We start from the raw sequence: 22,831 nt of genomic DNA on the forward strand, positions 1-22,831 counted from the left end.
CCCTGTGCCTGTCTCACCAGTGCTTCGCCTTTTTCCACGAGCCCCACGTGTTGTTTTCTGCCTCATTGCGTTTCCTCTCCACTGCTTTCTCTTGCTTCAGGGAGGTTCAGAGAAAAGGCTTCCATTCTCCACAAGATCGCCAAGAAGAAATGCCAGGTGGATGAGAACGAGAGGCAGAATGCAGCTGCCAATCACGTGGGTGAGTGCAGAGAAACTGTCATCTCATGCCTTTCCCGGAGTGCTCGGAGGGAGGCAGGGAGGGAGGACCCAGCATGGGCACCCTTGACTCAGTGCAGATGTGCAGCCCTGCAGCTCAGCAGGTTTCTGGGTGTTGGGAGGAGCCCATTTCCCATGGGGGGTATAGGGCGTGAATGGATGCACTGTTTCATCTGCTCCAGAAGACTCCAAGAAGAGTAAGTGATTCTATGAGGACCCACAGTAAAATCAGCTTCTAACCAGGCATTTCCCTTAAAAGTAGAAAATCACTTCATTTCGGGAATTCCATGTAAAAAGCACACGCACGCAGACACACACACACACACACACACACACACACACACCTGTCATTTAATGTTTAACAAAAGGTGAGATTATCCTTTCTGAAATTCTTGCCTGGTAACCAGATACCTATACTTTACACTTATGACATTGCCTACACCACACCCACTAAATTACCAGATGGTTCACTTGGTCACCCCTAAACTGAGGTTCAGGGCCCCCACAAGACAACACTACCTCTCCTTTCTCAAGAATTCAGCAGTACTAGCCCAGGTCTCTTTTGGCTGACTTTTTTATGAGCACCTGTGTGACCAGATCGTGACATTCAGACATCTTATTTTAACTTGGAACATGATATTCCTCCTCTCCTGTCTGCAACTATAACTCACTAATTCCAAATTCAAACTAAATTTAACCTAATCTGTATCTATGCTACAAACGATGCTATCACCCAAGAAACTGCAATTATCTGCAGACAAAATTCAGCAGTGTTGCACTAAAATATATAGCACTCCTTAGAAGAGTTTCTGCCTCTCCTGTTATCCTGACTTCTAGTTCAGGGAAAATCTTTGGCCAAGAAACAGTTAAGATTCCACGAGGTATGAAAAGATTAACTTGGGGGCCCCTGGGTGGCTCGGTCAGTTGAGCATCTGACTTTGGCTCAGGTCATGATCTCATGGTCCATGGGTTCGAGTCCCGTGTCAGGCTCAGTGTTGACAGCTCAGAGTCTGGAGCCTGCTTCTGATTCTGTGTCTCCCTCTCTCTCTGCCCCTCCCCGACTCATGTTCTGTCTCTCTGCCTCTCTCTCTCTCAAAAATTTTTAAAAAACATTAAAAAGAAAAGATAAACTTAAAGAGAATAAGCTGAATTGTTAAATATCATGTACAGGAGATTTTCTTCTTATCTGTCCATGTCTGTTCTCAGACATCTTAATCCCGCTTTGGGATCTGAGAATCCCATATTGGTCACGGTCAGGTTTGGCCATTGCAGGCTGATCTTAAAGTTGTCCCACTTCAACCAATAGACACCCCAAAACTCAGTTTCAGTATTTCATGAAGTACTTAGTGTTTAGTATATTTAATAACCAAACCAAGCATATTATGACTAATCAGAATATCGCATACATAACACTGTCACTGTTAAAAACATGGAAAGATAAAATAAATTTGAGTGTCTATGGCACTTTCCATGTTTAAATATATTTATGCCTCTGGGGACATCTGGGTGTCTCAGGTGATTAAGCGTTTGACTCTTGGTTTTGGCCCAGGTCATGATCTCATGGTTTGTGAGTTTGAGCCCCACATTGGGCTCCATGCTAACAGTGCTGAGCCTGCTTGGGATTCTCTCTCTCCCTCTCCTTCTGTGCCCCTCCCCTGCTCCCTCTCTACGCCTCTCCCTGAAAATAAATAAATAAACTTAATAAAAAACTATTTATGCCTCTGTATTCCACAACTAAGTACATGAATAAATAAGCATTTCCCTATGATTTCCAAACTTAGTCCACTTCCAACTCAATGGTTTTTATGTGACTCTCAAAATATTTTCCAGTGATGCAAATATGTAGTCCTTTGGAAGTTACTGGGGAAAAAAAACCATTCTGATACTCTGTGTGCAGCCTGATGCCAGTCATATCTGATACTGACAAGCATTACGATATTCCTGGCAACCCTGACATTGAACCACACAGCTTCCTTGTCTCCCGAAATCCAAGAATTACCCAGGACAGCCAGAAGGCCTGAAAACCTTTATACTTCCCTCCCACTGAAGTCATGGCAGACCTTGGTAGTGCCTGATGACTGATGACCTGAGGTGCTCCTCTGAGCTCAAAAAATAAATCTTCTAGTGCAAGGCAGTTACTCTGATAATGAGCAGATAGTTTATGTGTCTCTGTTCCGGCATGGTGCTAAGTGCTTTATATGCAATTTTAAATTTAATTTTTGCAGATATACCTTTTGACTGCATTGTTGTTAGTAGTAACAGTATTAGTGCATCACTCCAGTTTCACAGATGAGGAAGCTAAATCTCAGAGAAGTTGAATGACTTGCTAAGGGTCCCAGAGCATAGCAATAGAGCCAGAGTATGAAGCAGGGCCTGTCTGGGATGCCCGGCGTTGAAGAGTCCAGTGACCCTGAAGTCACTTTTCAACTCCCCGAGGAAAACAAATCCGTGCTTGCTGGCCTGTGGCTTCATACTAGCGAGATGTTACCTGTGCTTTAGCAGTGACCAACTTTGGCCTCTGTTTCTTATTCAGCTTCCCCTGGCCATGCTTGCAGTAGGATGCCCAGGTGGGGAATGTGCTGAGTAGTGTTCTACAGGTATTTAGAGAAGGCCAGGCTCTTGAGCCTGCCCCCATCACCTAGACTTTGGCAGGGTTGTACACTCACAGAGCCTAGAGAATTAGAGTTGGAAGCAGTGGGACTTAAGGTCAACCAGTTGAACCCCCTCAGTTTTTTTTGTTTTGTTTTGTTTTAAAAAAATTTTTAATGTGTATTTTTGAGAGAGACAGAGACAGAGACAGAGACAGAGCATGAGCATGAGCAGGGGAGAGGCAGAGAGAGAGGGAGACACAGAATCCAAAGCAGGCTCTAGGCTCTGAGCTGTCAGTGCAGACCCTGACGTGGGGCTTGATCTCACAGACCATGAGATCATAACCTGCACCAAAGTCAGATGCTTAACCAACTGAGCCACCCAGGCGCCCCTGAACCCCCCTCATTTTACAGATAAGGTTGCTGAAACCTGGAGGAAGGAGAGACTTGCCTAAAGTGACAGCCTGATAGTTGTGGAGCAGAGCCTAGGACCCAAGTGTCCTGGGGCCCTAGCCAATAAATATCCTTTCCAGAATGCAGTACAAAAGAAAAGATCCTGTTGTAAAAAAAAAAAAAAAAAAAAAAAAGCTAAGGGGTGTAGTCTTGAGTATTTATAGTAGTGTGTAGACTGAGTATGGTTTTGGTGAAAAAATGTCTGTGTTCATGTTCTTGAATGGCCACTTGGTGAACTTGCTTAGTCTAGAGAATGCACACCAGGGGGGCTGAGAAGGCACTCGAGATATCAGGCCAGCATAAGAAGGCCAGAGAGCTATTAAAGAGAGGAAGAACACTGATTTGCTGAAGGATGTTGGGGAGAATGGTAAAAGTCCTTTGTCATTTAGCACAACCCCAGCCCCGGGTCTTACCACCCCTCTGGCCCGACATTTTAGGCCATTGTTCTTTCCAATATGGCTCCTAACTAAAGTGACAACATTTGCTTTCTTTGTGTGTGTCTAAATTCTATCAGAAAAAATCGAGCTCCCAAACAGCACCAGCACAGAGGTTGAAATGACACCACCCAGTGATGCTTCAGAACCTGTGCAAAATGGAAATCTCTCCCACACCATTGAAGCTGCAGAAGCCCAGGTACAGCTCTTTTCCATTGGTCTTTTGGGCCACTGCTCCTAGAGATGCCTTAATGTAGACGCGCAGACCCCATGCTCTCCTCAGAGGCCCAAGCTCCCAGCAGGGCCGACATCAGACAAAATCATTTCTCTTTGTGTGTATTTCTCACCACCCACAAAGGGCCCCACCTGTGTCCAGCTTTTTGTTTATTGAATGAATACATATATTATCGAGGCCACTATTTCTCAGAGCGAGATTGGCAGCCTCATGCATTTAATCTCCTGGTGGTAAAAATGCAGATTCCTGGGCTACACTACAGACCTGAAGAAACAGAAATTGGGGAAACAGCCCCCAGGTATCAGCATTTTAAACTCACTTCCTGGGTTATTCTTAATAAATGATAAAGTTTGATGGCTGTTGCAATCTAATCCTTTCTCTGTGGCTTCAAGATCAAGGTTAAGTAATAGGGAAACTATAGCCATCAAAGTTAAACCCCTTTGACCTTCCCTGTCTCTGCAATGGAAATTAATCAGTACTCTGGCCCATTCCACCATTCAGTGGTGCAACCAATAGGTAGCTATTCTATCTAATAGTTCTAAAATTTAATATTCACAAGTGCTATGTGCCACAGCACTAGCTCTTCACATATGGTACTAGGCACTTTACATATGTTATGGCCTTTAAGCTTCACAGCTAAAGGTACAGGCCTTGACTATCTCCATTTTACAGTTGAGGAAGCTAAGGCTTGACAGGATGAACTGGTTAATCAGGATTACCTAGCTGATGGGTAGTTGAGCAGAGGTTCAATCTCAGGACTATCTAAATACTGTGTCTGCACTATTTTCACCACACAGTTCTGCCTCTGGACCACAACTGTTCACAAAAGTAAGCAGAACCACCCAAAAGTAGATGATGTTTGCCAGATCTCTGGATCTCATCCTCATCAAGGGAATCAGAATTTCTAAGGCATCGAGCCCTGACATGCATTTTAATCAGGCGCCCTAGGTCAGTGTTTCATAAACTTGAATGTGCTTACAAAGCTCCTGGGGGATCATGTTAAAATTCCGAGTGTGATTTTGTCAGGTCTGGAGTGGGTCGTGGAGTCTACAATTCTAACGAATCCCCTGGTGATTCTGGTGCTGCTGGTCGAAAGGCCACCACACTTTGAACAGCACTGCTCTAAAGTTTGTGACCTACTTGTCTAGACAGAATCTTCCCAATGGGCTGAAAAGTTACACGGTGCCCACAAATAGAAGCCAGACTACAACAAATCTATTTTGGCATTCTCTTCTCCTTTATACCAGGATACACTCTACAATGGAGCCTGTACTTAGGGAGAAAAAAAAAAGCTAATTTTGCCTGTTGCCCTTATTCCCTGAAAGAATATGCCAGAGAAGTCTCTTCACTTAATGGAAAGGGTAAAGATGTTGAGCACCTTTTCATGTACCTATTGGCCATTTGTATGTCTTCTTTGGAAAAATATCTAATTCAGGTCCTTTGCCCATTTTTAAATCAGGTTATTTTCTTTGCTATTGAGTGGGAGGCGTTCTAATATCCAAAATATCTTAGCCCCTTATCAGATATATGGCTTGCACATATTATCTCTCATTGCACAAATTGCCTTTCATTTTGTTGATGACTTCCCTTGCCGTGCTTTTCACAAGATATACAAATATCAAATAACCACATTTAATGTACACCTTAAACAGATACAATTCTTATTTGTCGATTACAGTTCCATAAGGCTGGGAAAGAGGTAACTAAAGAAATGATAAAGAAATGGAGCTCCTTCTGCCCTGTCTCGTGTGCCTTCTAGGCTCTCACCCTTCTGCCCAAAGCCCTATGGTCCCTTCACATTTGCTCAAGGGTAAACTAGCAGAGCCACTTACATCCACGTGGATAAGCAGCATGTGGCAGCGGGGGGCAGGCCCCAAGGACATCTGGCTCCCTTTCGGGATGGCAGTCACAGGTGTGCAAGGGCAGCATAGTCATCGTGTCTCTCCATTTGGCTGGCGAAGGGACATCTGTGACCCCCACGAGAAAGCACCTTGCTACAGGGGAGACAGCGAGCCCCACCTGACCCTCTCTGAGCAGAGCTGTGCCCCCCGGATCTCATGCAGGGAAACAGGACAGATTTGTATACTGCCTCAAGGCAAACAGACCTCCAGAGAGCCACCCCACCAGCTGGCTGCAGGAAGTCACATCCACCAGGAGCACGTCACCTCATCTCACTTTAGTTTCCTCATCTACAAATTACAGATAATAGTGGTGCTGGGCTCGTTTGGGTTATTGGAACAGTTACATAAGAGAATGTATGTTAGGCGCTTAGCACAGAGCTAGATGCTGCTATTTATATTGTTATGTGCCCGTACTTACCATATAAATCCCATCAAAGGTGTTCCTTCCCTGAAGGAACTCATTTAGGTAAAATCAAAATGTAATACATATAAATAGATATAGATGGATATTGATGGACACACACATACACATAAACATATGTAAACATGCGTGCCTGCACGCGCGCGCGCACACACACACACACACACACACACACATATAATGTTCGGGGGCATTTAGGATATAATAAATACGTGAACATTTGTGGTAAGTAATTGTAGCCCAGTGTGATCACGGAGCTCTGCACCAAGTGCTCTGGGAACCTGCCATTGGAAGAAGTTGACCCTAGCAAGGAAAAGTGTAAAAGCTTCATGGCAGAGGTAACATTTGACTGGGTATTGATGGGTAAGTAGGAGTTTGTTGCTCAGAGAAGGAGATGATAACATAAGCACAAAGTATAAAACCTGAAGAGGGAAGTTTGTGTTTCATGATTGGTGAGGAAGCCAGTGGTCCTGGGGGCTGAAGTACAAGGTGAGGGGTGAGGAGAGATCCACTGGGAAAGGTAAATTGGGCAGAAACTCTTGGACCATTCAATTAGAAATTTTTCAGGTATCAGGCACTGTGCTGGGCACTGGGGATGCCCACACATTCTGGCAGAGCAGAGAATTTGCAAATACAAATGAAGATATACTTACAGATAACCGTAAGGGCCATGAAAAAAATAAAGCACAGTGACAACAGAGGACTAGTAGAGGTTCCCTGTAGGTTGGGAGATAAAGGAGGACCTCAGTGAAGAAGTGGCATTTGAACTGAGGCTGAACTCCAAGGAGGTGGCCAAGGAATCAAATGAGTTTGGCTTGTTTGAGGAACAGAAAAGTCAGTGTGGCTGGTGAGTGGGAAGCAGAAGGAGGGAGAGAGGATGGTGGCGATGAGGTTGGACAGAAGGGCCAAGCAGAGCTGTCTCACTCAGTAGACCATGGTAAGGAAGTTGACTTCCTTCTAGGGCAACAACAAACCACTGGAGGTCCTCAGAAGTGATCCACATTTCTAAAAAAAAAAAAAAAAAAAAAAAACCCTAGGGCTGCACTGCTGTGAGAAGAGTAGATTTGGGGCAAGAAGGTTGTATACCAATAATGGAGTAAAGAGGCCGCTGCAGAGTTGAGGCTAAGAGCCGATGGCGGCACGGACCAGTGCAGTAGACATGGAGGTATGGAAAAAGACATGCATTGTGAAGGGCATCGTAGGCACCACCAAGCACTCTGGACTTTACCCTGTTGGGAGTGAGGAGCAATGGAGAGGGTTTAAAGGAAGCAATGACAGTGTCAGATTTGTATGCTACAGAGGATGGTGCTTTCGGGATGGTCGGGAAGTGGCCATAGTGAGGGAGGATTGGATATAAGAGCCTGTTGGTTGAAGGATCAGCAGACTATGGTCTGTGGCCACATCCGGCCTGCAGCCTGTTTTAATTCAACCCATGAGACAAGAATGTTTTTACATTTTTAAAGGTTTTTTTGAAAAAGCACTAGCAGCATATGTGACAGAGACCATATGGACCCCAAAGCCTAAAATATTTACTATCTGGCCCTTTACAGGAAAAGTTTGCCCATCTCTAGACCATCTGCAGTCTTTCAAGAAAAAAAAGAAAAAGAATGAGGAAGCTTTTCATGTATTGATATGATACAGAACGATCTTCAATGTATGTTCGATGAGAAAGGCATAATGCCAAATTGTATCCAGTATCATATATTTGTATGAGGGGAGAAAAAAGGATGTCAATAACATAAGTTTTTGCTCAGGATACTATTGAAGAAACTGGCCATGCTGACTACCTCCTGAACCAGGGCCAGGGTAATGGGGAGCCAGAGTGGCAAAGAGTCCTTTCGGTATGCAGCTAGCTCTCTGAAGCTTTTAAATTTTGAACCAGTTAACTATATTCCCTATTCCCCCCAAAAAATGCAACAATAATAAAAAATAATAATGGGTTAAGTTAAAACAGAATCCATTTGTTTTAGTGGTTTGAGATGAGAGACTATGGAGACAGGCTACATGAATTCAAATCCCTGGTCTACCACTTACCTGCTCTGTGACATTAGCCAAGTTACCTAACTTCTCTGTTCTCTGTTTTCCTTCTCTGTGAAAGACAGAGAATAGTCCTGTTTCATAGCATTGTTGTGAGAAGAGAATGCTCTTGGAACAGTTCTTGGCACATAGAAAACACTGCCTGGGTATTTGCTATTAGCAGTACTTAGTCAACCTTAAAAACTGGTATTATGTAGCCCAGGTGACCAGACTTTAGACCAGGTATTGGCTGTGCATGGATGGCAGTGGCTGGATTTGAGAGCCGTGTCTGACATGGAATTGAGAAGATTTGGTCACAGAGAGTGAACAAGAGAGGAAGGTGTAGATGATCCTGAGACTGCCGGGCTGGGAACACTGGGCGATCGGGTAAATTCCAGAATCAGAATAAAGATGGGAAGTCGGCTCCGGTCCCTCCAAAGCACAGCTTCACAGAAGCGATTCTGTGCCTTTATTATGTCAGTTTCCTCTCTCTCCCGGTTGTATTTTTACCTAGCTTCGTGAAGAACAAGGTGTGCATCCTGACTTTATTAATGGAAATTATGAGCCCTATGCACCATGAGCTCATCGCTGGTATTCTCCCGAGAGTTTAGCCTGTCTTGTGTAATTAACCTGTTGTTTAAAAATCCCTATTTACAAATGAACTAATTTTACACTGACACCTCACCTCTGAGAGCTTTCTTCAGGACAGACTTGACACAGGCAGAGAAGAACATTTTAAAACAGTCTCTTTCACAGAGGAAGCCCCTTTGCAGGAGGTTTTTTTTTTGCTCCGTGTGTACATTCTCTGGAACCAAGAAGTAATTTGACTTTTAAACGGCTTAGTGCTAATTATCTTCTCCCAGTGATAGATAACTAGAGCCAAAATCAAGAGTTTGATGCTCAACCCACTGAACCCCCTGGGGGCCCTTAATTTTTACTTAAAAAAAAAAAGTTTGTATCGGGTTTTTCTGATACTAATGAGTTTCTTTTCTAAGGCAATCATAGTTCCAACAAAGTTTGGGCCTTGAAAGTTCAGTCGGATGGAGGGATGGAGAATCTTTGAATGTTCTTTTTCTTTCACCATTGGGCCTTGGCCTCTCCCCCCGGCACTGCTCCATGCTCTGGCAGCACTGGGCACGGAGACACTTTCCCACTTTCCACCAAAGCCTCCATTTCTTGAGGGCCAGAATCCTCTTCTGTTTCACTGTGTCCCCAGAGGTTGAATCATCTCACCAATAGGGGGAAATTCTATTTTTAAATTTTCAAAATGGCGAACCTGCTGTTACACTTCAGTAACTCAGAAAAGATACTTTGCTCTCTGAATACCAGGAAGGTTCAAGGTTCACAGACCCTCCGTTAAACCTCACCACGGCTGAGAACATAAATGCCTGCTAACCAAGGGTAATATTTTAGGTGGACATTACAGGGATTTTAGGTACCATCTGCTTGAATAATCTTGGGAATCCCTATAAGAACTAACATTTCTGACCAAAATTTATCATGAAGTCTCCCAAAGGAGCTCCAATATCATAGAACCACAAGAACAACACATAATAAGCTGCTGCCGCCTTGATAATGATGCTTTTTTTTTTTTAACCGCCCTCAGAGATCCAAATTTAACAGAGAGGAGATATTTTTATGCATTTTATCTTATTTTTAAAGAGAAATCTAAACTCACGGTCAGTCTCATCATCTTTCCCCCCTCATCCTTTACTTAGTCACATAACAAGGAAACATTTTTATCACCACTGTGAAGCTTTGGGAAAGCAGATCTTGAAAACTCTCCCAAGTTTAGGTAAAGGCCAATGCTAGACTGGGGAGAAATAAATCAGGGCTGAGTTCCCCAAAGGAAAAAGGAAGGGCTGAACATGGTAAGAGGATATTTAAGTTTATAGAAAGCAAGTATAAAGAAAAGCATGCATTTTACACATTCTCTGTGTCTGTATCTATCTAGATCTTCTTTCCCCAGGAATGTGATTTTCTGCTATCAATCTGTTTGTGACTGGGACATGCACACAACTTTTAACCAAAGCAAGGACAGTTTTGACTTTCCTAAGGACAGAGAGAAATCTTTGAAGCAAAGTGAAATGAGAGCTGCATCATTTCAAAAACCACCTCACAATACCTGAACACGTAGGACACAATTTTAAAAAAGTTAGATTTTCAGATTTCAGAATCTAAGAAGTGGGCAAGGTGTCTCCCCTCCTCCTCTTTCCCTGTGGCTGTATATGTGTATATATTTAAAATTTTTTTAACATTTATTCGTTTTTGAGAGAGACAGAGCATGAGTGGGGGAGGGGTAGACACACACACACACACACACACACACACACACCCAGAATCTGAAGCAGGCTCCAGGCTCTGAGCTGCCAACCCAGAGCCCAACACGGGACTCGAACTCACAGATGGCAAGATCATGACCTGAGCTGAAGTCAAACGCTTGACCAACTGAGCCACCCAGGCGCCCCTTCATGGGTGTATATTTAAAGGGTCTGCTGTGTCACACATTTTGGACCATGACGCAGCAAGGTGGGCAGCTTCAGGCCTATTCCATGCCACGTCTCAATTGGCAAAATTAAAATGTCAGAAAATGCTGGGTTCTGGGCGGGACAGACTGTTTCTCTGAATTGTCTTTCAAGCCTGGATAAATTGCCAACACTGAAAATTTGGAAGCTTGGTAGATTCTCTGTGGCACCTCAAACCAGTTCTGTGTTAGAATGACAGCACGGTGTCAGTGGTCACTGTGTTCCAATCATAGAATCGAGCCCCTCATCAGGCTCCAAGAGCCTACTTAAGATTCTCTCTCTCTCCCTCCCTCCCCTCTGTCCTTCTCCCCCAATCACACTCGCTTAGTCTTTAAAAAATAAAATAAAATAGGGACACCTGGGTGGCTTAGTCGGTTGGGCGTCTGACTTTCGCTTAGGTCATGATCTCGCGGTTCGTGGGTTCGAGCCCCGCGTTGGGCTCTGTGCTGACTGCCAGCTCAGAGCCTGGAGCCTGTTTCAGTTTGTGACTCCCTCTCTCTCTGACCCTCCCCTGCTCACGCTGTCTCTCTCTCTCTCTCTCTCTCCTAGAAATAAATAAAACATTAAAAAAAATAAAAATAAAATAAAATAAATAATAATAAAGAATTTAATAAAAATAAAATAACTTAATAATAAAGTAAAATTTATAGTGCCTTACTAACAGACCTACTCACAGAAGTTCATACCATTTCTGAAAGTGATAACTTTTTTTTCAATATAACATATATTTTCCCAAAGAAAAGTTGAGGTCCAGTTTGTATACCTGATGACCTGAACAATATTGACCAACAACTTAAGATGTGCTCAAAGGCCTTTCAAACACATTTAAAATGAAATAAACATCAGACTCTAGTTTCTGACTAAATTTGAATACTGACAAAGAATTATATATTCACTGAGAATCTTACCGTTAATAAAACCATTTGTCATTGTGCGTTCTGAAGGAGTTTGGAGAATGTCTATTAATCATTAACATAAAATACGTTAAGGGCTGACTATCAATAAAAAGGGAAAAAACTCTATTATCTCCTTGGGGAAAAAATACTGACATTAATATTACTGTTCCTTAGGAGTGTTTCTAATCCATTTGATAATAAAATGAGAATGATTTTTGAATTATTTCTTAGGATTCCTTAGTAGCTTTTATGTTGACAAATCTTTTATGGTTTGTATTGGCAAGATCTACAAAGCCCATGAAAACTGCACCAAAAAGAAAACAAACAAACAAACAAAACCGATTTACAACAGCAATACGGAGAGAAATCCATCTTGTCTGTAGGTTGCCACCTCAGAATTATTTGGGCAAAATGCAAATTGCGTTTTACCAGGCTTTTCAGATGCTATTTTACATTGCAATAAAATGATCTCTTGGCTTTTGGAAAACTTAGGTCTGGACAGCTTCATCACTCACAGCAAGAGACTTTGAAACCTTGATCTCCATTCAAAGTCATGTAGAAACAGATTATGGCTTTTTTCAGGTTGCCATTGCTGGGTAAAACCTTATCTTGTTTATCATATGCTAAATGTTTGATGCTTGGGTTGTTGGTTTGTTTGTTTTTTAATTTTTCCATCTATATGTAAAACAAACCATATGATGGTATTACAAGGGGAATGGATTATTTCCTACCACTAAGTGGGCAGAGATTTGTCACTTTTTTTATTTTTATTTTTATTTAACATTTAGAGTGTAAGCAGGGGAGAGGCACAGAGAGGGAGACACAGAATCTGAAACAGGCTCCAGGCTCTAAGCTAGCTGTCAGCACAGAGCCCGACACGGAGCTCGAACCCACGAACTATGAGATCATGACCTGAACAAAGTCAGACGCTCAACCGAATGAGCCACCCAGCTTCTCCTATCACTTTTTCAATATTTGTTTGCTACTTAAATGTTAGCTCTGTTGGTTGTGTTGTCCACACAGAAAGCAAAACAAATATGTCAGATGGTGCATCCTTCCAAAAAGAGGTGCTTTGTTTGGCCTCACCTCATTTTGACTTCTCTCTTAGAAAATAGTGATAGAAACATACAAGATGAAATAAAGAGCATGAGACGTATTGCTAAAATATATATATATATATATATATATATATAAATGCAAAGACATTGAGAAACTAAGAGAATGAAAGTAAAGAAATTATTTTAAAGACTCAATAAGTGAAAAAAAGTAATTTAAGAATAAATTACAGCAAGTGAACACAATGATTTATTTCAAAACCAAAAAAAAAAAAAAAGCCTATTCAAACAATGAGATATTTTCAAAAGATAAATATTCATATGGCCAGTGTGTATAAGTCTGCTTGGGCTCCCGTAACAAAATATCATAGACTGGGTGGCTTCAACCCAAGAAACTTATTTTCTCATAGTTCTGGAGGCTCTCAGTCCAAGATCAAGATTCTGGCCAATTCACTTTCTGGTGAGAGCTCTCTTCCTGGCTTGCAGGTGGCCGCCTTCTCCCTATGTCCTCGTATAGCCTTTCCTCATACACATTAGGTGGGGCAGGAGGACCCTCTGATGTCTCTTTGTACAAGGACATTAATTCTGTCAAATCAGGGGCCCACTCTTTCGACCGCACTTAACCTTAAGTATTTCCTTCAAGATCCCATCTCCACATACGATGACACTGGGGGGTTAGGGCTTCAACATATGAATTTTGGAGGGACACAAACATTTGTCAGCAGCGACTCATCTTCAAGTTGAGTAAATAATAGTTTTTTTTTTTTTTTTTCCAAATGCAGCCTCTGGTTTTCCATCACTGGGATCTAACCGTTTTTTTTTCTTCTAGACTCTCCTGTTTTCATTCCCTTTTCAAAGAGAAAACCTAGCAAAATGGCAAATGAGGACTTTAGCCACAGAGCTAAACCATCCCAGAACTCTGAGTTTGCTTTCAAAATGACTCACAACACCCCTTACTTGGCAGATACTGAGCTATGGCTCTGGTATCCCCCAAGTTTACTTTTTCTTGTGTCACCTAGAGATTTTGAGTACAGATTTTTGGGTCTGTGAGACCAAAATGATCCACAACCCAGTAGAAAATATTTTTATAGGTTGATGTGTTTCATTTGCCTGTTTCAAGCATGATGTTCTGGTTCAATAATAGATATAACAAAAGTCACTGGTATGTTGACCCCACTAACTGACCAATGAATTTAGGGGAAAGTCAAGATGAGAATCACTTACTGTCCCTGAGCCAGCTGATATTTATGGTGGGAGTTCATAATAAATTTCTATTTCTATTTCACCTACCTAGTCTATGGCATTTTGTTATGTCAGCCAAGGCAGACTAAAACACTAACCCTATGGGAGTATTTATCTTTTTTAAATATATCATTTCTTAATAGATTTCTTTTGTAAAGTGCTGGTATGATTTAGGCTTACAAAATGGAGCACACTCTATAGAATGTTTCTTGGGAGGCTCCTTCTACTTCCCCAATAGTTGTTGATTTCAGAGACTTTCACTGTATTAAAATTTGACTGTGCATTTTTGGCAATTTTACCTTTTGAGAGTTCCAACTCTGCTATTGTTTTTAGCTCTGCACAAAACACAGAATCAAGGTGTCACAATATTATGAGTCTTGCCATCTGCTTGGACGCTTTGTTTCTGATAGAAAGTCGACTTACAGCCTACCTACTAAAATAACATCGCATTTTCTCTGTAGAGCTGGGGAATTTTCCCTTTCATCCTGTTTATAAAGGCCTTCTATTTATTCTTCTTACCTAACAGGAAAATAGATTAGATTGTCAACATCACTACAGTCAATGAACCCTCAATAAATGTTGGGTGAATGCATAGATGGAAGAAGAAAATTATTTGACTTTCACATCAAATAATTGAATTACAGAATTTTATTGCTGGAAGTATCATAATTCACTTAGACTTCTTTCTCCTAGATGTCTTTGAAGAAATTATTTTCCTGAGCATTGATTAGAAGTAAGAATAATAACCAACATTTATTGAGTGTTTACTATGTGCCAACCCCTGTTTTAGGTAACTTTCATGAATGATGTCCATTAATTTTATAACAGGGATAATGTTGTAAAAGAATGTTCTGGAGCAGAAGTGGGTCTTCTTTACCTATTAATCCCTTCTCCAGCAATTCCTTCATTAGGTAAGGCCCTTTCAAAATTCTTCTCTCCCTAGGAGCCTCCCCCACACGCACTGTACAGGCACATGCACCTTTTCACCAGTTCCCAAGGAAACCTAATTGGAAAAGTAAAACACGCCATCTTTGTCAAAGAGAATATTTTTAATGCTTCAATAATGAAAGAGGACAGAAGTAGAAGGAGAAACAGACAGGCCCTGTTTAAAGCCAATTCCCTTTTGTTGTGCATATTCTGCCCCTGAGGTTCTTCTACTGGCCTTTGAACACTGGAAGCAGCGTCTGGAAATAATCCACCTCCTACTTCAGTTCTTGCTAAAGTTAGCCTCAGAAAAGTTTATTATTGTAAAGGGCTTCATCCATCTTCTACAGTGTCCCCTAGATATTCATTTTAGAGGTAGCTAGAACAAGATTATCCACAGTTATGGGAATCGAGGGTGACATCAAGCAATGAAATGCATGTAAAACTTCAAGCCCTCATTTTGGCCATCAGTGCGCTTGCTTGTCACTTCCTCCCATGTGAAACCTGGGTGAAATTTCAGTAATTTTTTTTTTGGACAGAGATGCTAAGGAATAGGTCTTTCTTGTATTGGAACTTGTATTGGAAGTCCTGGCATCCACTGATGTCAGCCTCACGTTTCATTTTTACTTATTTTTTTATTTTAATGTTTATTTATTTTTGAGACAGAGAGAGACAGACAGACTGAGGGTGGGGGAGAGGGACAGAGAGAGGGAGACAGAATCCGAAGCAGGCTCCAGGCTCTGAGCGGTCAGTGCAGAGCGTGACATGGGGCTTGAACTCACGAACTATGAAATCATGACCTGAGCTGAAGTCAGACACTTAACCGACTGAGCCACCCAGGTGCCCCCATTTTTAAATTTGTACCTGGTACCTTGGAGGTCTCACCCACAGAGATAGAAAGGGGAGGCAGGCATCACAGTGACCCCTTCTATCCCATCCAACCTCACTTCATAGGCTCAGCAAATGTTTTTATGGATCTCTATTCCCACTCAGCCCCTTGAGCCCTATAAAAAATTCCTAGCATGCATCACATTCTTTTGGTGAGCTTTGCCCCATTTGGTCATTCATGTAGGGGCATCCATACGGCTGACCAACATGGAGATATAAACTTTTTTTCTACAGTTATAAATTATAGAAACAGCAACAACAACAACTATGTTAAGGACCATTCTTTTTAAGTAGAAACACAAATCACTTAAAAATCTTTACCTTCACACAACTTGACCATGGCCAATGCTTTAGAGTAAATGAGCTATATTCTTCATGGCTATTTGAGTGCTGGCATTTTATTCTCTCCAGCATCATGCCACACTGAAGGGGCTCCCCAGTGAGAAGAAATAGCCCTCCCAAGTGCTGAAGTGTGTTGTCCTTTTGTAGGGGAGAAGGAGAACTTCACTTCCAACCTGACTCCAACCCCAAACCAGCTGAAACCAAGCAGATACAGGCAATCCTCTGAGATTGCTCCTTGTGAAGTGGAAATAGGATGTTATTAGCAATCAATAAAACTGAACTTGAAGAACGGCCTATATTCAGATGCCTCCTGGGTTTTCATTTTAATTCTCTGATAGAAGAGGTTGCATTTAAATGGACTCACCTTCCCACTGAAATCTTGTGCAGTGCCCTTCATAGCCAAGAATAAGAAATTGGTTTGCTTCCAAAAACTATTTTTCTGGCTGCGGACACAACCTCTGGCCTGGAGAATCCAGCTCAGGCCCCCTCACTGGAGACCTGATGCCTTTTCTGGGACAAACCATCCCTACCAGGCACAAGTAAAAATAGTATAAGATGCACATGCAGGGAACCTAAACAGGTTCTCATGATAGTAGGCCACAAATGGACAGGCCTCCCACCCATTAGATAAATAAAAATAAAATTTGACAAATAATTTTAGATAAACAAAATGTTACATAAATAAAAATAAATATAAGTTCATTGCTCCAGAGACCTACGTATAGATACTAACTGATGTCTGGAAGTATTCTCTTCTACCTGCAAGTATTCTGATGGCCAGACCCCCCTCTGCCAGGGTCTAACCTTTAGTATCGATAAATAAATCACACAAGTGTCCACTTGTCACTTAGGATAACACACTCTCTCTCTAACTCCCTCCCTCACATACATGCACACACATATACACATACACACACACACAAAGTTATCCATATGATTGCATTCAACCGCTGAGGAGGTTGAGTTTTGAGTCTGCCCTACCTCGTTTTACAAAGATTTGAGGCTGCTTATAAAAATACTTCTGAGGAAAAAGGATAAAATGATGAATTTTGAGATAATTCCACACAGGCTGTAAAGGAAAAGGAAAGAAGGGGACTGGAGTAAGCGAGACAGACCCCAGAGGTATGATTGGTAGGTGGAGGTTACAAATTTGACTCTTAATTCCTCAGCGAAAAGCAACGGGGGAAAATAGTAACATTTACCAGATTCACAGTATTTCTAAGATTTTTCAAAGTTTCTTAAAAGAAGCATGACTTTTCCTGGTGCTGAGAGGGGAAAGATATTTTTCTCCCTTGATTCCTCAAAGAAAGGACATTGGGTTAGTCAGGGTAAGGTTCCACTGTGAGCAACCAAAACCCCAAAACAGCAGTGGCTTGAGTGAGACAGAATTTTATGGCTCTCTCAAGTCAATATAGGCAGTCCAGGGCTAGAATAGCTCTCAATGGGCATCAGGAACTCAGAACCTTTTCTATTTTTTCTCCATTTCACTGTCCAAAATGACTCTTAAAGCTCTGGCCAAAATGTTCCCATTCCAGCCAGCAGGAAGGAGGAACGAGTGATGAAGGACACACCTGCATCTTTTAAAGATACATCCCAAGGTTGCAGAGAATTCTTCCAATTACCTCCCATTGGCCAGAACTGGATGGCTTCAAGAACAGAAATTTATTCCTCACAATCTGGAGGCTGGAAGGCTAAGATCAATGTGCTAGCAGGGTTGTTTGCCTCTGAGGCCTCTCTCTTCAGATGGCTTTCTTCACCGTGTCCTCACATGGTCTCTTCCTCTGTGCACCCAAACCCCTGATGTATCTCTGTGTATCCTAATCTCCTCTTATAAGGAAACCTTATAAGGACCCCCCCCTAATGGCTTCCCCTTTTAAGGGCCCTTTCTCCAAATACAGCCATATTCTGAGATATTGGGGGTTAGGTAAGTTGAAACATGAATTTGGAGGAGAGCACAGTTTAGTCCATAATTGGCTCTTTCTACATACTCTGCCAGCATCCTTGTAGCAGGATAAAAAATAAGTTCTTTGTAGTCATTTGTCCTGTCTCCTCTTTTAAATCCAAGTGGCTCTAAAACGAAGAGTTGGTGGGGCTCCTGTGTCGCTCAGTTGGTCAAGCGTCTGACTTTGGCTCAGGTCATAATCTCGTGGTTCATGAGTTCAAGCCCAGGGCCGCTGGTTTGAAAGTTTGAGCTCCATGTTGGGTTCTGTGCTGACAGCTCAGAGTCTGGAGCCTACTTCGGATTCAGTGTCTCCTCCTGTCTCTGCCCCTCCCTCACTCATTCTCTCTCTCTCTCAAAAACAAACATTTAAAAGAAATTTTTAAACAAAACAAGCAAAGAAAAAAACCCAAAGAGTTAGAGCCTACTACCCTAGTTCATAGCCAAAGGCACTCAGTGAATACCTACAGAGGATGGTGGTCACAGCCCAGGAAATCACAGCAGGAGTGGAGACTGGAAGCCAGGATTCCTGACTCTCTACCACCTACTCTCCCCACCAGGCTGCACTGGTCCCTTCGTGGTGTGACAACCAGCACACATGATGTGGGAACTTAAAGACGTGTTTTAGTCTCGGATTTTCCGTATCAGAAATTATAAAGCCCCAAAGCAGTGATTGCTGGCCCTGCTTTCACGCAATTCTAGGGCTTTCCCAGAGAACCAAGCATGTATCAAACTATGTTAAGTCTTATAGCAAAAGTCATTTGAATTCTTTCTGGATCATTTTTCATTGTTCTGTTTTCTGTGGACACTCCACAGAAGCTTTAGGAGGTTGGGGAGGTTGCTACAAGGTCAAAGCCAAGACACCATAACTCTAGGAGAAGTTGACAACTTGGTGCCTTAACTTCAGTGGCTTCTCCCCAGGGCTGAGACTAATGAACATGCCAGCAGCCCCAGCTTGGGCAAAGGCAACACTGGCCCCAGACTTGGAATGGTATATTTTTCCCACTTTTCTAACCAGCTTGCAAGCTGTCACCCATTGAACCAGAGTGAGATTGCACTTGGCAGGAAGACAGTGAGAATTTTCCCCCAAAATACACTGACAGCCTTGCTCCCAGGACACCTCTCAAGCCCATTCCAAGGTCCTGGGTTCCTATACTCTGTAGAAAGACCCATCCCCATGACCCTATGGATTCTGCATGAAGAGCACTGTTTGTTTGGCCTGAGACCCAAGCTCTTCTCCTTACTCATTTCTGACCTAGCAACGCCACCTCAAATGCAGCTTTTGGAAGCTGTACAATACAGCTAATTGTTTGCATTGGACAGTAGTGTGTTTAGAGCTTATGCATCTAAACACACAATTATTTTCTGCTATTTGCTAGTGGCACTGCCTGCCTGGTGACTTTGGCAGATGGAGAAAGGAACTAATCCGTAGGTTATAAGCAGAAGGGTTATTGATGAAATGTCACCATCTGTTGGTGTCATTAAAATGATATGAGTCATAAAGAGTTGCTTTTGTTTTTTCTCAGAAAAAAGGTTAGCTTAGAGTTTAGAGAGAAGTTGCTAGATTGCAGATGGCAGTGTGAGATGGGACTGGGGGTGGGGAGTGTCAATCCCGGAAAGGGGAGGAGCATATCACATTGATAAACATATCACATCAGCTCCATGGGTCTTCTGGAAAGTGCTGGAATCCTCTGCCTGAATAAAACCACCCTTCTGGTATGAGATGAGATACTTATTAGGAATGATGCAATGCTTCAACTGTCCCATGATCCCTCCCCTTTTCTGAGGCATCTACTGGGTGGAGAGGGGAAAGTCATTCATTGGGGTTCAACAAGAAAGATCATATCTGGGAGGGAACCATTAAAACGCACTTGTCTCCTAAGTCCTCATTGGCCTCATGACAGAGAGATTATTCACGTATCAAGCTGACATCTTGGGAGGCTGGCGATCTCAATGGGGAGTGATATTCTCTACATCTGCTGTATCCCCTGGGAGGACACAGAGTGGTCTGGGAAGAGGAACCAGAGGCAGTATGCCCAAGATTCCATCCGGAATGGAGGAAAGAAAGCAGTGGATGGACCCACATGAATTGCATAGCAAAGGAATCAGCTTTTGGTCTCGTTGACTTTATTGACTCCCTTCTTGTCAATTTCATTGACTTCTTCTCTAACATTTTTATTATTTATTTTCTTCTGCTTACTTTGGGTTTAACTTGCTCTCCTTTCTCTAGGTCCCTAAAGTAGAAATGTAGATTGTTGTTTTTATCTTTCTTCTTTTCCAACGTCTTCCATAGCAAAGGGATGGAGAGCATGGAAGTATATTTAATGAGGATCCAGATGACAAAAACAAACTGCGCCGGCTTCCTAATTCTACCTTATTACCTAATCCTCTTCATTCCCTCATATTTGCTATTTATAAATTATTTTACCCACTTGCCAAGGACATATACCCAAAGAGAAAGAACCTATTATTACCAACTTTTTTCCAGTATGGCTTAAGATTCCTTTTACATATATATACATATATATATATTTTTTTTAATTTTAACTCTTGGAGAGAGAGTGGGGGGTGATTGTGTAAACCACTATAAATCCTTTTGGCAGTACTAGGGTTTAAATTATAAATAAACATAACATCGCAATGTGTCAGGCCTCACGCCCAGCCCTGCATCTGGGTGAGTCCTTTTCCCCCGTCCAACTGGCCCAAGGCTGCCAGCTCGTGGGGAGAGGGGTGCTGAGGGGTCAGTGCTGCTGCTGGAAATAGTGCAGGCTGCTGGAAGCAAGAGCCACGGGGGGCAGGAGCTTCACGAAGCCTGTGTGGGTTATTTATATGGTCTCAAAAGGAAGCATCCGTGGAAAAGTTCCTGTTGATATTTTTAGATCTGATGCTTGATCCTCCTGCTGCACTTTCATTTTTAAACAAGCAGGGAAGGGAGTGATTGATACTGTCTGCAGTGCTGTTTTGAAGGCTTGGAGGGCCCATCTGACAGTCTAACGGTCAGCCTGCCAGGCCCGGCGCCACCTTCTGTCTCTTCTAGCTCGGGGATGTCAGAAGCTGCTGACTTCAGCAGGTGGCACATAAAACCTTGGCCGCTTGCTGCCAAGTCAGAAAATCCGAAGTTAAGCCCTGACTCTGAGGTCCTGTGCAGTTGACACTCATGGGTTCAGTGTCTTACTCTATTCCCGTAGTCTGTTTCTCTGAGAATGGGACATATGCTTGTATAATAAGTCTTTGGCTGGAAGTAAAATGGTTTAGAATTTAACAAGATGATCATACAGATTAAAAATTCACAACCACACAACAATCCATGAGCTTGACTATTCCAGCGCCTGAGAAGGGAGTTGAGTATTGTTACTGAATTGTTTCTATGGTTACTTTCATTTGCCTGCTCAAAATCAATGCTCTAAAAATATATAAATTTAGATATATATACCTGTAATTTTTGTTTAATTTTTAATTTAAAAAAAATCCTTCCCAAGGATTCCCATAAGGAAACCTATGGCTTTGTCTTCAAGGAGAAGGGAGAGAGGAGAAGGTGGGCATTGGGGTCTTTTGCCCTGCAGATATGGTTTCTCATACAAAGTCCACGGATTGTAGAGGTCACCCACACCAGTTGAATGATCAGTTCACTTAAGTGAGAAGCTGAAGTGCATTCAGGGAGAGAAAAGGAGGTTCCTAAGTTCCCATGGCTGTTCAATGTATTGTTTGTCTCTGGGATTCAGACTGTGACAGATGGGGTTCTCTTACAAACCTAGAACCCTCATGATGGAGCTGCTGGGATGAGCCAAGAAAACTCCTGGTGTGGTTGTGAGCTTTGTGCTCTTGCTTTCATAGCCTGTGGACATTGTCATCTTTTCTTTCTGTTTATTCTTCCATCTCTTTTTTCTACAACAGACCACAGAGACGGGTGAAGAGGAGGAGGACCAGCCTCTCAGCCTGGCCTGGCCTACCAACCCCCGCAAGCAAGTCACGTTCCTAATTGTTTTGCCCATAGTGTTTCCTCTCTGGATCACCTTGCCTGATGTCCGCAAACCTGTGAGTAAAGCACCATTTGTTTAACTGACTCCTTGTGAAAAGCACAGTACATAGCAGTGTGTTAATCGGCTTCTATTCGCTTTAAAAGGATAAGGAGGAGTGACATATATACATATGTATGCTTATATATGTCTAAAATTTCTCCGCACAGATACACGATAATAGTGATTGTTCAAGTTATCAAATCTATGTAACAAACCACCCCAAAACTTAGTGGTATGGAAACAACAAACATTTTATTCTATTTGTGGATTCCACAGACCAGGAGCTCAAATAGGGCACACTGGAGATGGCTGGGGCTTTAGGTGGGAAGACTTGAATGGCTGTGGGATGAACTCATCTGGGAGCTTCTTCACGGATGTTTCTGGTCCCTGGGCAGAAATGATTCAAAGACTGGGCTCCACTGCGATAGTCTATGGGAGAGCCTAAATGTGGCTTCTCCTTGCAACTTGGCCTTTCTCACACTCAAGAGAGTCAGATATCTTAGATAAGAGATCAGGGCTCCAGGAAGGAGTGTCCCAATGGCAGAAGGCAGAAGCTGTGTGGTCTCCCTCACGCCGGTCAGAGTGGCTAAAATGAGCAAATCGGAGAACTCTAGATGCTGGTGAGGATGTGGAGAAACGGGCACCCTCCTACACTGATGGTGGGAATGTAAACTGGTGCAGCCCCTCTGGAAAACAGTGTGGAGGTTCCTCAGGAAACTAACAATAGAACTCCCCTA

At 42.6% G+C, this 22,831-nt stretch overlaps 1 protein-coding gene across 2 annotated transcripts in view; it reads left to right on the forward strand.

Annotated features, from left to right (window-relative positions):
- Window positions 1-22,831, forward strand: part of SLC24A2 (solute carrier family 24 member 2) — a 251,499-nt gene that overhangs the window by 207,623 nt on the left and 21,045 nt on the right. For both annotated transcript variants that reach the window (XM_039244429.1, XM_039244428.1), the window contains 3 exons: window positions 101-199; window positions 3,772-3,890; window positions 21,970-22,110. In XM_039244429.1, coding sequence (XP_039100360.1) covers window positions 101-199; window positions 3,772-3,890; window positions 21,970-22,110 — 359 coding nt within the window. The remainder of the gene's footprint in view (window positions 1-100; window positions 200-3,771; window positions 3,891-21,969; window positions 22,111-22,831) is intronic.

The sequence above is a fragment of the Hyaena hyaena genome, unplaced genomic scaffold (genome assembly GCF_003009895.1).
Source record: "Hyaena hyaena isolate Hyena2069 unplaced genomic scaffold, ASM300989v1 scaffold_240, whole genome shotgun sequence".
Lineage (NCBI taxonomy): Eukaryota > Metazoa > Chordata > Mammalia > Carnivora > Hyaenidae > Hyaena > Hyaena hyaena.